Source organism: Hyposmocoma kahamanoa, unplaced genomic scaffold, assembly GCF_003589595.1.
Source record: "Hyposmocoma kahamanoa isolate Upper Pololo Valley unplaced genomic scaffold, ASM358959v1 66, whole genome shotgun sequence".
NCBI classification, from domain to species: domain Eukaryota; kingdom Metazoa; phylum Arthropoda; class Insecta; order Lepidoptera; family Cosmopterigidae; genus Hyposmocoma; species Hyposmocoma kahamanoa.
The window spans coordinates 23,979,268-23,995,896 of NW_020653854.1; the positions used below are offsets into that span (position 1 = coordinate 23,979,268).

Consider the following 16,629-nt stretch of genomic DNA (forward strand, 5'->3'; position numbering starts at 1 on the left):
TGAAGACTAAAGCGGAGTGTCGCGCTCTGTATACGATTTTAGCGCCTTACAAGTGCGGACACTTTTTAGCGCGGACCCGACGTCCATATAATTGTAAGTCAATGCATGTAAAGGAATATGAAACAGCTAAAACGTTGAATTTAAATTGTAATGTCATCGCAGTACTGTCTAATTTTGCTTGCTTCGCTGTCAGTCGAACAAACGAAGACTAGAGCGTGAATGACGCTCTGTATACGATTTTACACCCTATGAGTTCGGACACTTTTTAGCGCGGACCCGACGTCCATATAATTGTAAGTCAATGACCTTACCTCGAAATTTTACAAGAAAACCGCTGTATTTCAATAGGTGCTTTACAAATACCAATGAATGTTTTCATATCAACTGAACTAAATAGATCACGTTTAAACGACATACGTTTTTCAAATGGCTTTAAATTCATTTGAATAAAAAAAAATTCTGAAGTAAGGCCCCTGCCGCTCGACCCGCGCTCGACTATATTAACCGGTTCGTATGGAAAAAAATAATAATTCGATACTACTACCGACTCTTAAGTGTCGATGGTACAACTTACGTTGTTGCCAAATGGTCTTATCCGGATGCCGCTGCAGCAGGTCTCTGAGCTGCCTATTGATATCGTCGTTGCTGGCGTAATGCAGCGGGAACCGTTGCGCGGGAAAGGCGCTGCGCGGGGCCTCGGCGCCCAGCGTCACGGGCGTGGGGGTCAAGGGCGTGCCTGGCCCGACAGGGATCTCGCTGCCGTCCGGCGCGCGCATTCGCTGGAGCGCTGCTTGCAACGCGCCATTACATTGTTAGTATACGTGGCGACGCAATATACAACACTATAAATCGATAGTGCTGTCGTTGTCGGGTCCTTTTGCGTCCTCGTAGGAATAACAAAATTCGAGTTCTTAGGTTTTCGTGATTGTTACACATAGCTAAGGAAACTATTTTGATCGACTTTAAAACTCATTTTTTCTATAGGTTGTCAATTCGACTGATTTTTTTTTGTATGTTAGTTACGCGATTGCGGCATTAAAAAAACGGATTTTGATGATTATTTTTTTGTTCGAAAGAGGGTACCTCAGTAATGGAGCCATTTAAATTTGAAGAAAATATTCCACCTCCAAGAGTGGCAAACTAGGGGATGGATCCGGTTTCGCGCATTTTCCGGTAAAAGATTTCAATAACACTTGGCAAATAGATGTAATTCCACGAGCTTTTGAGGTCGTTTTTTTTTATAAAAAAGTTATTTATTTTGGATTTAAATCGCTTACATTTGTTATATCAAACCATCGAGTATATAACCATAAATAGAGATGAAATAAGAGCCATACGTTTCTGGTGACTCATCAGGGATACATCACTTATAAATATGAATTCTCGTTTGCACTTAAATATCGACAGCGCCAACAACTGACCTGTGTGTACGTCTCCGTATATACCAAAAATATTTTGTATTTATTGCAATAAAGATAATATCTCTAACAATGGCGTGCTGTTCCATTCGGTGGTGTGGGGAAAAACAGCAAAACATCTAATTACAAAACAAACGGAATCAAATTTCATCGGAAATTAAATATGAAATATGTAATTTTGCAATTTTCGTCCATTATAGCAAAGCTCAAGTTAACTGGTCCTTTTGAAGTGAAACAATTGACGACACCCGTCAATTGTTTCGAATTCGGGCTGGCCAATCGGAGCGCAATTGTCACAGTAATGATATGGCAGGATAGTTTTCAAACAAATTAAATGACATTTCGTCTCTATTTCTGGTTATATACTCGATGTTTCAAACAAACCTTCTTTCTTAAATTTTGTATTGAATTGATATTCAACTATTTTTTGTGAACTTACTCCACTAGTTTTGTTATAATTATTAATACAAAGATCAAACACTTCGAAAAAAATTCCTTTGATCCGGCCGGATTCGCCACGGCTAAAAAATCGTTGAAAACCAAATACAAAGATCCGACAAACAAGGACATGGAAAAATTCGTGAGGTCTGCTGGTTCGTTCCGTGGCTAAGTTGGCATAGCATGCCACGGTTTGCTAGAAGACGTCGGTTCGAATCCGGCTGGATCGAAGAATTTTTTTCTAAGTGTTCAATCTTTGTATTAATAATTATAACAAAACATTATTTTTTGTTTTGTTTGAAGAAACAAATATACGCGATTCATAACCGAAAAAAATAGTTTCATTTCCAATAATACAGCTTTTAAATTTATCAATTACCGTGATCCAGCTCCTCGAATTGAACTGCTCATATTTTGAACCTAGTGTATCACACATTGTGTGTTCTAGGAAAACTGCAAATATTCTCTAGGTCTTCTGAATTAGTGATCAAAACAAAAAACAAACAAGACATTTATTTATTAACCATCAGTTCCAGCGTTATAGGTTAAGTCTATGTAAAGGCCAAGGTACCTTGCATCCGTTGGTCTTGTATGATCTGTTGTTGCTGCTGCGTTTGTTGTTGGCGCATTTGCTGTAGTTGCTTCCACTGCCGCTCTTGCTCGGCCTCGCGCGCGCTTCGTTGCTGCCCGCACGTGCGCTCTTGCTCCTATATTGCAACGTTATCTTAATAACGTACTCGTACAAGGGCATTGTTGGTACTTGGATATTGCATAACGGCTTATGTATACTACTTAAACTTTATTGATCAAACACCTTTAATTTGTAAAATTAACTGGTGGAAGACGATAAGGTTGACCTTGGAGCATGTGCACCTAAATAACGCTTATTCACTCTCGCCTTGAAAAGGCCCAAGTTATAATGTATTTCGAAACTATATAGACGTAATCATTAATATTGATATTCAAACGTGAAACACGCAGAGTACGGGTGAGTGTCGGGCGCGTGTCAGGTCGGGTGCACACAACATGGTCTGTTGTCATCCACATAAATACAAGGAATTACACCTGCCGTGCACCCGACCCGACACGCGCCCATCCCATACCCGTCGTCAGTGTGTTTCACGCTTTAAAGTGAACTGCTATAACCAATTAATCGCCTAAGTTATTCAGGAAGCATGTGTGGGTTGAGCGTTGACGTAGTAAAGGGAATGCTTCGATAGTTTGGTCATACTGAAAGTCCGACCACCGATGGTGTATCTGATTAGATATAATTTCAAAAATAGTGTTCTCACATGCCCGCAGGCTGTGTGGATCGTCGCATGCATGGAAGTCCGCGAACGTAGCCAACATCGGAGTTAGAGCAGACGTTGTGGCCGATCGGTAGGGAGCATGATGATATGACATGACATATGAAAGGGATGGATTTTAGAATTTATAGAGCAAATATGGATGACCTCGACTTATGTATCTCGATCAGATTGGGAATCTCCCTAAAAAGACCACACTAAATGCAACAAGAGAATGAGAATGTATGAAGGAACTAATACGAATGGGGGACGCCAAAGAGGCGTGGTCATGGTCTCTGCGTACTCTAGTCGTAACCTAGTAATTTTCTGACATAAACACAAAAAAATGAAACATAAGTTGTTATCCTCTATATAATTGCAAAGTGGTGCCGTGAGCAGAATTTTTCGTCCTTTATTTTTTTTTAATATCCAAGTACCGACAATTGTGCCGGTTTTTAATATCATAGGCATGCTGAAACTACACAGGCATTTTTCAAAGGAAATACTTGATATCTGACTCTATTTGTACAGTAGATTTTTTATTTCTACGTGACGTTTGCCAAATGTTAATTATCTTTAAAAATATTTTGATTAATAATTATAATGACTACATATTATAATTACTTAGGCTATTTCTTTTCCTTGGTCATTTTATGGTGATATTAATGTCTGTTATTGTTCTGCACTGGTACCATGCTCGTGTTATATTTTTCTGTGTATTAATATTTATAAATACCACTAAAAATCTAAGTTAGACATTTCTGTAATAGTTACGCTGATTACTGATATTTACACTGGATTATTTTTATCCTAAATTGAATTAACCTCAGTTTAGTCTTTTTATTTGTTCACAAACTAAAATAAGATGTCACCGTAGCTTAATGTTACTAGTTCCTGAAAACTTACAGCTACCAAATAAAGCTTTGTACAAGAGCGTAATGGCAAATAAACCTTAACTACATAGAACTAAGTGTTAGAACTGTTAGCACACCACACCCAGCGACCGTTGTTAAGCCAACTCTACCAAGGCCAAGCGAAATAAAGAAAACAACTTTACGGAAACGGGACACGGGTCCGGGAGGCGACACGTCGAAACAAGCTAAATCAAAATTAAAGAAAATAAACACACAGCTTACGATGCGGCACAGCCAAAAGTTGTTGGGTGATATCAATTTAGATATTGAGAAAGAGGAGTGCAAAGGACCGCGAGGCGTGACGTCGCGCGATCACCCAACAATGTCGAAACGGGTCTCGCATACACACTCCGCGCACGCAGAAGGCGCGATTAGGGGAGGAGTAAGCCCGCAGGTCCGGCCGAACGGGGCCGGTCGTGTAGCGTCGAGCGGTGGAGGGCGGAAATGCGGGCGTGTGTATGCGAGTGTCGCGATAGGTCGCGGGGGTACCGTGTTGTCGTGCGCGCGCGCTGCGGCCGGTGCGGGGGTCGCGGCGGGTGAGGGGTGGGGGGGCTTGGGGGGCTGCAGGCGCGGCGGCGTGCGCATGATCTCGGAGGGGGTGAGCACGCGGATGTGCGCGTCGGCCTCCAGGAGCCCGCCCGCCGTCACCGTTACGTTGGGCGCGCGCACCCCGCCCGTCACCGCCGCCAGCGCCGGGGTGCTCGTCGCGACGCTCGCGCCCGCCGCGCCGCTGCCGGGGGCTGTGGGGGCCCCGGACGCGCCGGGGGGGGCCGGAGGGGCGGGCGCCGGCGCGGCCACCGCGCTGCCCACCGAGGGCGCGGCCGCGGCCGGCTGGCTGGGCTCCCCTTCGCCGGCAGTCTGTCGCGCCCCAAATTGCTTACACCATGTCGCACGTGAGCGCACTACAGCGTGCCCCTAAGTTCCAGCAGCCGCCTAGCGCTCGGTGTGGAAGCGAAGCGATGCTGTGTTCTCTTGCGTTCCTTACGATCCCGAAGGCTGGCAGTCTCGACGCCTAGTTCCTTACTAATCCTATCTAGTCGGAGCTTTCCGCGTTTGCCTAGCACAATAGCTCTTGCTCACGTAAGACATGGTGTTAATCTTTCTTATATAACTCATCACAAGATCGCTCGAGTACATCTAGCGTTTTTAAAATAACATCCTACTAGCTAATTCTTTGTAACCAATTATGTGTTTATGTTATTTTGAGCCCATTACCGAAGATGCAACAGAACTTTTTAGCTAGACGCATATTGTGTAATGGCTTCAAGCAAACATTTGTACGTGACGTTACACGTACATGTTACAAACAGTGAGAAACAATGTGCAATTACTGGGCAGGATTTCTATTTACAAAAAGAGATATAATCACAAACCGTATTTATTTAGTATGACCTAATAACAAACGCCAATTTCATAGCTTTTGTAAACAAATTGCATTGTATAATAAAGTATCCAGAAAGTTAGCGTTATAATTCTAAAACCTCTACAAACGTAAAAGAAACCCACTACTTCAGAATTCAATATGAGAAGTAAAACAATAACAGTATGGCAAGGAACAAAACATGGTAGACGGAAGGGATCGATATAAAGTGGCTGGCTACAGCCGGAGTGAACACACAACACGGTGTGAGTGAGTTGGGTTAGCACACACCAAGCTCTGTCAATTTATAAGCTTATTTCGTGTAATTTAGGGTTATTTTTTTATTGAGCCAATGCCTAACAATCGTCTTCATGTTTTCGATAACTCTAAATTAGCTATTTGCTGTTTCAGCATTTATAAATGAATTGTGGTAAAGGTTGTGACTTTTGATACACAAGGAAACTTTATACTCCGCCAAAAGGAGCTCGCCATTATGGGTATTAATAAACCAATCTAAAATATTATTTAAATTTTGTTTTGAGTGTTTTCTACTCCTCACTAAACAATCCACACAGCACTTCCCCAAAAAAGCCTACATCTATATGATTTAAATACAGCAAATGTCGTGAAGTTTAGGGGTTTTACATGGGAATTTCGATGGGAGTGATGAGGGAACGAATAAACGTAAGAATAGTGGGAGGAAGAGGGAATCCGAGAAAGATTCAAAAGTTTCAAAGTAAGTGGCCAGAAACCAGTAAAGAGGGTGATAAAAAGGTGGAATGACCATGACGGAAAAGCATTTCTTTTTGCTCGTATCCAGTTTGTAAGTAAGTTTATTATATCACGGTCACAAAATTTCACTTAAAAGTCCATATTACCTTAGCCCGAACTGAAATGTTTACCGTAATATTAAGGTTCATTTTGCTTTTTGGACGAGCAACACACTGGCTTTACTTCAGAATTTATATTTTTACAAACGAATTTAAGGCCATTTGTCGTATTCGTCTTCTATTTAGTTCAGTTGATATTAAAAAAAAACTTTTTTTTCTAAAATTTATGTATTGTTAAAATTTTTATTTTACAACATATCGCACCCTTAGTAATATAAGGGCACAATCCAAAAAAAGTAGATTTTTGGGAAATCGCGTATTAAGATTCTGGATTCCTACATTACACCTATTTTTTCAAATAACATGCTTATTATTTAAGTTATAAATATGAAATTTGGCAGATTTGTTCTTTGATAAATGTGTTATAAATAGCAATAAAAAAAAATAATATAAATAAATTCTATAAGTTTCAAGCAAGTTAAAAAAACACTTTCAAGTTAGACCCATATAGTACAAAAAATATAACAGAAATATGGAGCTATTTAAGTTTGATCCCATTTATTATTTAAGTCCCTATCAATTCCCAAATTTCCCAAAAATCTACTTTTTTTGGATTGTGCCCTTATACTAAGGGTGCGATATGGTAATCAGTGCATATCCTCAATTTTACTATATATTTTTTCCAAAGTGATTTATTCAACAATTTCACAGGTATGCGGAATCAACAAAAGCTATTTGAGGCTTTGAGGTTGCATAGACTCTTAAGTCCAAATGAATTAAGTAAAGGGTCTTGGTCATATGAGATGGTATCACATATTACAATACAGGAGAGTTTGAGACGTATTTCGAGATCTGAATGGCAACTCAGCCGTTACGCTCTTAATACCGGATGTACGGTATACGAACGCACATTTTAGTTTCGTTTACTTTGCGTCCTACTTTACGCGGCCGTTTGTTTACCTGTACACATAAGTAGGCTATTAATTTAGTGTTTAACGAACATTCAGTAAATTTAGCATTTAACATCGTGACAACAATGTAAGAGATATACAACCTCATCTAGCATATATTCTTACCAATACACTATCAATACTATAGCGTAGTATTGGTCCCTACAGCGGACTTAGGAGTTGTTCATTTATACGGGTTTTAGTCACTTTTACATTTTTTTTAAACTCGTCACAACTACGCAAGACACCCTTATAAGTTGACAGACCTTGTGGACACACAACGTTTAAATACTCGGCTACATACCTGCTGGGCTTTCTTCATCCTAATCGCGCTTCTGTTGTCCCTAGCGCGTTGTAAATAAGGAGCTTTTTGCTCAGCAGGCAGAGCTCGCCACTTCTTGAGAATTTGCTTACAACGATCCACCCAGTTAGGGAATTCCGTTTTCCATTCCTGGTGGTTCGTGTTGGCATAGAGAACAGCTGATATTGTTGCTGCCGGGCCCAGACCTAAACATGTGAAGGCAGGTTTTTGTAATGAACAGGTGTCCAAGGAGCTAACAATAATAACGCACACTCTCAACATAGCCCCGCATTATGGAAACCCTGTGTCGTGGGTGCCATGGACACACACGTAGACAATCACAAATTACACCCAAACTCACGAGAGAAATAAATGTAGGCCACACAAATATTTCTCCCGGCCCGGGAATCGAATCTGGGACCTCTGCGTGGCTGTCCAGCATGGTAACCGTTAGCGACAGAGGCAGTTAATATACTAAGCAGAGTAAACGTTCCAGTGTGATTTGCTGTGAAATAAAGACATTAACATCTTATCGGATTTGGCGAATTATAGACACAATCGACTTGTGCTGCCGGTCAATAGTCTCTGCCTACCCCATTGGGAGACAGGCGAATATTGTAATTTGCTTAAACGATATCAAGATATTTTGAATTAGGTTTACTGCGATCGCCAACCCGCCTTCCAGGCATGGCGATGAGTACTCACTCTCGTCGGCGCGCATCTTGTCCGCGCTGCGCTGGTTGTAGGAGGGCGCAGGTGTCGCCGCGTCGCTGGCCCACGTGCCGCCGGAGCCGCCCTCCGAGAACAGCGGGCTCATCGCACTGTTGCTGCTACGAAAACAACAGGGGTAACCATCGAGTATATAACCAGAAATAGAGACGAAATAAGGGCCATCCATCCATGGCAACTGAACAGGCGTATGGGCCTTATATAACTTTTAAATATCAACTCTCGTTTGCGCTGAAATCACAAATTAGAAAGCTGAAATAGTACAGCGCCAACAACTGACCTGTGTGTACGTCTCCGTATATTTCAAAAATATTCTGTATTTATTGTAATAAAGATAATATCTCTAACTATGGGGGGCTGTTCCATTCGGTCATGTGGGAAAAATAGCAAAACTTCTAATTATAAAACAAACGGAATCAAATTTCATCGGTACTTAAGTATTAAATAAGCAATTGTTCAATTTTCGTCAATTATAGCAAAGCTCAAGTTAAACTGGTCGATTTGAAGTGAAACAATTGACGACACCCGTCAATTGTTTCGAATTCGGGCTGGCCAATCGGAGCGCAGTTGTTACCGTAATGATATGTCAGAATAGTTTTTAAACAAATTAAATGGCGATTACTGGTTATATACTCAATGGGAGTAACTAAGGGTTATTGTGAACTTTGAAGTTCGTACCTTATTTTAAAACACTTTTTTCTTGTACTTCAAAGTTACTAGTTTAGATTTATATACTTTAGTAGCAGTAGGTTATTATTGACACAAAGATCGAACAAATACAAATAAAAATTTCTTCGATGCGGCTGGTTTCGAACCAGCGCCTTTTTTACCTGACCGGGGCTATCGCTCATTCAACTATTGCAGATCTTTCTTTTTTGTTTTAACGTCTTTTTGCCAACCTATGAAAGTTTTTCCTTCACCAGGGTCTAACAAGAGATGTCGCCCTATTAATTACAATATTGATTTTATTGAATATCATCATTGACTTAAAATTATATGGACGTCGGGTCCGCGCTAAAAAGTGTCCGAACTTATAGGGCGTTAAAATCGTATACAGAGCGTCATTCACGCTTTAGTCTTCGTTTGTTCCACTGACAGCGAAGCAAGCAAAATTGGACAGTACTGCGATGACATCACAATTTAAATTCAACGTTTTAGCTTTTTCATATTCCTTTACATGTCACTACGTTTAAATAGGTTGACTTGGGACATTTTTTCGTGGTTTTGGTATTAGGCCAGTCGTCCATTTATTTGTAAGTCAATGAATATCATGATTTTTTACTATCACGATATTCATGTTTTTAGTAAAATTACTCCACTAGTGTGGTGGTTGTTATTACTGATACAAAGATCAGTAATAACAATCAACAAATCAACCACAAAGCAGTACAGCAGAGGAGTTCTTTGTGAAAGTGTTCGTCCATCATAACAATTTCTGCCGTCAAGCAGTAATCTCAGCATTACTGCGTTCCAATTTTCAAGGTTCAGGCTGCTTTTGAAAATACAGAATGTGTCAGGATGACGGGCGCCGTCGCAGTGCCCCTCAGGTTGCGTACGATCAGACGCACGACTTATGCGTCCCGTTACTGGATACCATAAAAAAAACAAACCTGCTTCCAAATTCAGGGTGATAAGGCGAGGGGTAGTCAACGCCCATCTGCGGGCTCTGTAGCGGCTGCCGCTGCGGGTACGGCGTGCCGCCCAGGGAGTTCACGTACGATACTGAAGACTCTTGGGACTCCTGGTAACAATACAGTAATAATAATAATAAAATCGTTTATTTATCTCCACACATAAATAGGTAAAAATAAATATAAAGCTCTACACAGTGTTTAGTAACAATAGGCGGAGTGAGATAAAAAAGTCTAGCTCAGCACAATGGCGGAGTGTATCACAACGCCGCTGATATTCTGCTACAGCCTGACATGTTCATAAAAAAAAACTAACACTTATTATCATTTCTTACGGAAAGTACGTAATGACAAAATATGACAGTCTCGCACAGGCGGGGGAAGATCATTCCTCACCTTGGAAACAGTAACATTATATCTACCAGCAATGATTCAATAGGATAATTTTGAAGCCTTGAATTTTTAAATGTTTATATTTTTTTTTTGTTTTATTTGTTTATATTTTACGTTTTATGTACACGGGACTTTGTGGGGGTAAGGATTAATTCCTTATAAGTAACATCGAGTATTTAACCAGAAATAGAGACGAAATATCATTTTATTTGTTTGAAAACTATTCTGCCATATCATTACTGTGACAACTGCGATCCGATGGGCCAGCCCGAATTCGAAACAATTGACAGGTGTCGTCAATTGTTTCACTTCAAATCGACCAGTTAACTTGAGCATTGCTATAATGGACGAAAATTGCAATATTACATTATTAAATATTTAATTACCGATGAAATTTGATTCCGTTTGTTTTGTAGTTAGACGTTTCGCTGTTTTTCCCCACACCATCGAATGGAACAGCACGCCATTGTTAGAGATATTATCTTTATTACAATAAGTACAGAATATTTTTGGAATATACGGAGACGTACACACAGGTCAGTTGTTGGCGCTGTCTATATTTCAGAGCAAACGAGAGTTGATATTTATAAGTGATGTATCACTGATGAATTACCAGGACTGTATGGCCCTTATTTCGTCTCTATTTCTGGTTATATACTCGATGCATAGTAATCATAATTTAAAGGAACACCATGAAATTTTACAGTTTAAGTTTAGGAAATCGTCAAGTGGAGACGTACCTGCGAGTCATCAGTAAGCACGCCCTTGAATATTTCATCGACATCATTGCTATCCATGTCAGGCAGTGAATCGCGCACCATCGCGTCCAGATTCACACCCAGTATAGACAAGTCGTCCTTGGGTGATATTGTAGATGCTTGCGACGACCCGCCGGTTTCTGTAACAATCGTGTCATCTCACCGTCATCATTATAAATCCATTATTATTTGTCTAGTACGCTACGTTCCATTTTTTCTCCGTTTTCCGTAGATCATTTCTATTTTTTTTTACAACATCATCAACTTCAAATGTGTCGACAGCTGACACAGTGTTAGTGAGAAATTTTATTAAAAAAAAAAACAAATTGATGTTTAATTAACATGTGAAGAGACCAGGGAAAGAATGATCAAAGTCAATTAAAGAACGTTTTGAGTTAATACCGCCATCCAGTTCAGTACACGCTGAGCGTATTTTGCCTAAATCAGAAAAAAGCTAACAAGGTTCAATGTCCTGAAAAATTAGCTTTTACCTTTAGTCATAAAAATGCTTGCGATTAAATGGTTTAGAATGAATTATATTTTTTGATTTTTTATGAAATGTTTTTGGTTAAAATGGATTACATAGCGTTACATACATTTATGTCAGAAATTACTTTATTTCAAGCAGTATTTGTGCGCGTGTTTTTCACCAATATTCAAAAGTTCTCCAAATTAAAAATTATTTTTCCTAACATTCCCCTCAAGTGACTTTGATAATTCTTTTCCTGGACTCTTCGTGTATCTAACCTAATTTATTGTTTTGTTGTGGAACGTGTAAGTACTTCATAGGTAATTTCAATTTATGTGTCTATAATGACAAAGTATTATGTATATTATACAGATGCTAATCTGTACAAGATGGACTATTCAATTTATGAAAAGCCAAAATGTTGGTCACGGCCTACCTAAATGGATAATTACTCTAAATCTGGATTGGACTGAATGCAATATAAAGACCACTCACCACTACTAATAGTCTCGGTCTTAGTACTATGAACATTAGGCATGTTATCGCTTGCAGCCTGTTCCTCCGGCTGTGGTCCCAAAATAGCATTCTTGAGCGCCGTCGAGTCTTCTGTATGTTTCAGTTGTCCGTCTTCTGATTCCGTTTTAATTTTTGGAGTTCCATCGGGGTTCGTACCATCCTCTTTTTCTTCCTTTGGTTTTAGTGAATGGAGGAGGTCTACTTCGTCCTGTAGAAGAATTGTGCATTGTTGTAAGATACCACAATCTCTGATTTGTTATATATGTATATAACAAATCAGAGAAAAAATAAAATTAATATAAATTAGATTTTGATAATATAAAATGTAACAAAAGACAGCATGTAGCATATCGAACGAAAAACCCGCATTAATCTCGTATTTAAAAATAAACTCGTCCCGTACAGAGTACGGATGTACAGTGAACGGGAGAGATAGAGCAGAAGTGAGATGTGATGTAGGAGAAGAATGGAAGGGAATCAGATAGACAGAAAGAAAAACCAACGAGAAGGTGTCAAGAATAGTGCAGGAAAAGAGAAGCTTATTAAAGACACCTGAATCGACACATTTATCTCAGAAGCATTATAGAAAGGCAGATCGACGGAAGAGAGGCAGGGGAAAACCTAGACGAACATATTTTTATATAAGGCTAGACTCTTTAGCTCTTAAACAAAGAAGAAGATAGAGTATGGAGTGCGGATTTCGTAGCGCGTACTAGACAATAATGTAATTAATGTAGTGTCTCGTTGTTTGAAAGAAAGAAAATACATTATTTTACAAATGACACCACAAAAGAACGAAAACAACATAATCAAAACATACAAACAAAATAAAATAATTACAAAACAAAATCACTAATTAAAAGAAAAAATAAAATTAACAAAACACAAACTATTCACACAAATAACGCCACTAAGTATAAAGATACTTTGAGTGGTGTCAGCTGCAGTAACAAATGGGTCACTAATTTAGTATTTGCTGGAAAATGCAATGCGTTGGACGATATACCTGTGAAATTGTAATTGGGATAATGTCAATACTTACAGAATTGAGTGTGATATACACGGAGGTGTCAAGGTCGGTAAAGACAGAGAGAGCGCACATGACGTCCTCACCGTCGCTGTCCGAGTTCTCCAGCTCCAATTTGAAGTCCCGCAGTTCGCGATAGCCTTCAGGCGTACCTGGACGCACTGAGCCTCCAGGACTCTCTGATGGGTTCCCTGCATAGAGATCTTTAATCTTTGGATTTCCACGTACAGTGAGTATCAGGGCAACGAAATTACACTACCCAGAACCTCCATATCAGAACCAATTAAGAAAAGTTCATTTCCCAAATTGGTCTTTTTGGGAATCGAACCCGGGGTCTTATCCAACGTCCACAGTGCAAACCGTTAAGCCACCGAGACCGTCTTTATAATTTATATTATTTCGTTTTCGTGACACACGCCTGTCACTCATTAAGCGTGAAGGTCCATTGAGACCCAGCGTCAAAGCCTAGTCTGTAGTTTTAGCTGTGCACGACTTGTTTTTATTTATTCTTTCTTTTTGTGCATTTTTGTGTTGTTGCAACAAATGCTTCCTAATTATTAGAGAAAAACCAAAGATTCATAGTTTAGCTCTTGCAGGTATTGTACCATATTTCAAATAAATATTGTTAATGATAAATGTATGCAACCCCTAGAGTTTCTTGCTAATTCTTCTCAAGAGAATCTGACTTACGAATAAGTAGCAGGTTTAATGAATGCGACGATTTCAAGTGTAATTTGCTTACCTCAAATTACACTTGAAATCGTAATCGTAAAAAAAAATAAAAAACCAAACTCAAAGATAACGATTTTTTGAGTTTGAGTTTGAAGTGTAGTCTGAAAACCAAACGGTATTTGACTTACCAGTAGAACTAACAGAAGGTTTGGCAGGTTCCAGTAACTCTTTCCCAAAGAAGGCTTCTTGCATATATGAGGGAAACTGCTCCATAAGTTTAGAGCGCGGCTTGCGACGAGGCTTGCGTTTATTACTCGGAGATTCTGTAATGTAACACAACACGTCATAGCCATATGTTGTGGATATTCCCACGGTTCGCACGAAGCGTTCCGCTTCCACATTTATACGGCGAGCGGCTAGGCAGTGGATTTCCATGCCCATGGACTTATTCCCCGAACGCTATAACTTGGATCTTTTTAAGGCGAAAGTGAATAGGCATTATTTAGGAGTGCATGCTACATCATCGACTTCGACGTCACTTTCCATCAGGTGAGATGAAGGTCAAATGCGCACTTACTTTTTGTTTAAAAAAAACAACGAAACTGCAGGTCGATTCAGAAGCTTACGATAACTCTGTTGTCGACCGATTCGATTAGATTGCTTACGATTTCTTTTAATTTATAATCACAATAACCGAACGTCAAGCTGTCGTATTCGAAACCGAACCGAAATGACATCACACCCGTACGATCACTCGTACTTCTCAACGGGCAAAGGCTACAAACGTTATTCAGAACAAAGTTATCGAATGAAAGTAACCGAACGTCCTATTGTTTACAAAGCGAGAATGTAATATTATGAAAATCTTTTATTATTTTAAATAAAATCTGGATTTTGTTCAATTTTATTAATTTATTTTAATGCGACACTAACGCATTTCTATATTTTAAACCTTTAAAGTCTTAAAAATATATATAAAAGGATTTCATTTTTCTTATAATCTATATTCGCCGACTAATTCCATAAACGTTGTTAGATAACGATATCAGGGGGTCTACTGTCGATCTCCGTCCGACATCCGTCCGAAACAATTACTGCCAAGTAAGCAATACTTGACCAAATGAAAAGACGCGTGATGCGAATGAAACTTCACTCTTGATACTTGTCTTTTAATTTTATCGAATATTACTTATTTGACAGTAATTGTTTCGGACAGAGATCCGGAGTAGACCCCCTGAATCGAACGTTTTAACTCGAATGTTCTGAATAGTTCGGAAAGCGCCCTTCGATTCGAGAACTATATCCAATCGAACGATTCGATTAAGGTATCGAAGAGTTCCGAATCGGGATCCTGATGTCTGGAAGAGCTTTACAAAGACTTACATCCTTCGGCCTTGAGTACTTACTCGTTTAGAAAACAATAAAAGTATGTGTTTTCCTTCAGCATGCCATACGCGATCGGTGTAACGTGGCTAATTTACGTAGTCACGTATATTGATCGAGATACCGGTAGTATGTCGACATATATACAGGGTCATTTGTAAAATACTTTTAACTAAGTTGTCAAAATTCATCATGGAAATATAAATAAATCAGTCACATAGAGCACAAATTTACGGTATCATAATGAAAAATCTTGAATAGTGTGCTGCTGTAAATAAAAGCCGAATGTGTGTACAGTAATCAAAATTTTAATACATTTTTATTGAATTGATATTCAATTCTTTTTATGTGAAATTACTCCACTAGTTTGTTATAATTATTAATACAAAGATCGAGCACTCAGAAAAAATTCCTTCGATCCGGCCGGATTCGAACCGACGTCTTCTAGCATACCGTGCCGGACGCTATACCAACTAAGTCACGTAACGAACCAGCGGACCTTACGAATTTTTCTATGTGCTTGCGTCGTATCTTCACCATGTATGAGAAATCTACGACATTTCGTCACCCAGTTAGATATCTTTACAGCTACCAGCCCCGGCTAGAGATGTCGCTATTCATTGTATTTAAATTTTTGTTGAATTGATATTCAATTATTTTTATGTGAAATTACTCCACTAATTAAGATTTTATTATAGAAATCCGAATAGGTTTTATCAAAGAAACTTGACCGATTTCTGATATTGTATTGTTCTTACCTCCCGAAGCCTGCGTGCCGTCGCCATCTTTCTCATCATCTGCCTGCGCTTTAATGGTGGTCTGTCTTTGTCGCACAACGAATCCTCCAATGCCCAACTTGTTCAAGTTCCTCTGTCTTTTTCGTCGCAGCACTGTAAGGCCGGACTCTGTAGTGTAAATGGTGAAACCCTCTGGGACAGGGCCGTCGTTCGCTACGTTCCATAGTACGCCTTCTTTTAGATTTGTATTTGCTGAACCTAGTGAGAAGTGAATTATCTAATTGTAGTGTGTTTTTCATTCCTCATTTATATTCGTCCTAGTGTATTGCTATTAACAATGTGCAAAATCTACTTTTGAGAGTGCATCATTCAACTTGTTTCAATGTTTATTTGACTCGGAGCTTTTTATTTTAGAAAAAATGTTATGATACAAAAACAGAGATATTTTCATATAAAGCCTTAATTAAAAACATTCATTGTTTAACCTTAATTTGCAAATTTAACTGTTTATATATCTATGCTTGTGAGTAAAATTGAACCATCACTGGTTTTACTTCACGGCATAAACCAAAAACGATCAGCTGGTTATTTCTTGGTAGAAACCAGAAATAATCAGCTGGTTATTTCTTGATAAAAACTAGAAAAAACCTCCTAGTCATTTTTTGGTAGAAACCAGAAATAATCAGCTGGATATTTCTTGATAGAAACTAGAAAAAACCTAGTCATTTTTTGATAGAAACCAGAAATAATCAGCTAGTTATTTCTTGGTAGAAACCAGAAATAATCAGCTGGTTATTTCTTGATAGAAACTAGAAAA

At 39.1% G+C, this 16,629-nt stretch overlaps 1 protein-coding gene across 4 annotated transcripts in view; it reads right to left on the minus strand.

The window, feature by feature from the left end:
• The window catches only part of LOC113231673, a 94,096-nt gene that overhangs the window by 49,950 nt on the left and 27,517 nt on the right, over nt 1–16,629 (minus strand). For all 4 annotated transcript variants that reach the window (XM_026466127.1, XM_026466126.1, XM_026466124.1 and 1 more), the window contains exons 18-27: nt 15,834–16,070; nt 13,881–14,015; nt 13,036–13,211; nt 11,973–12,201; nt 10,991–11,148; nt 9,837–9,967; nt 8,203–8,327; nt 7,501–7,703; nt 2,428–2,563; nt 575–790 (exon numbers count right to left, since the gene is read on the minus strand). In XM_026466127.1, the coding sequence (XP_026321912.1) occupies nt 575–790; nt 2,428–2,563; nt 7,501–7,703; nt 8,203–8,327; nt 9,837–9,967; nt 10,991–11,148; nt 11,973–12,201; nt 13,036–13,211; nt 13,881–14,015; nt 15,834–16,070 (1,746 nt within the window). The remainder of the gene's footprint in view (nt 1–574; nt 791–2,427; nt 2,564–7,500; nt 7,704–8,202; nt 8,328–9,836; nt 9,968–10,990; nt 11,149–11,972; nt 12,202–13,035; nt 13,212–13,880; nt 14,016–15,833; nt 16,071–16,629) is intronic.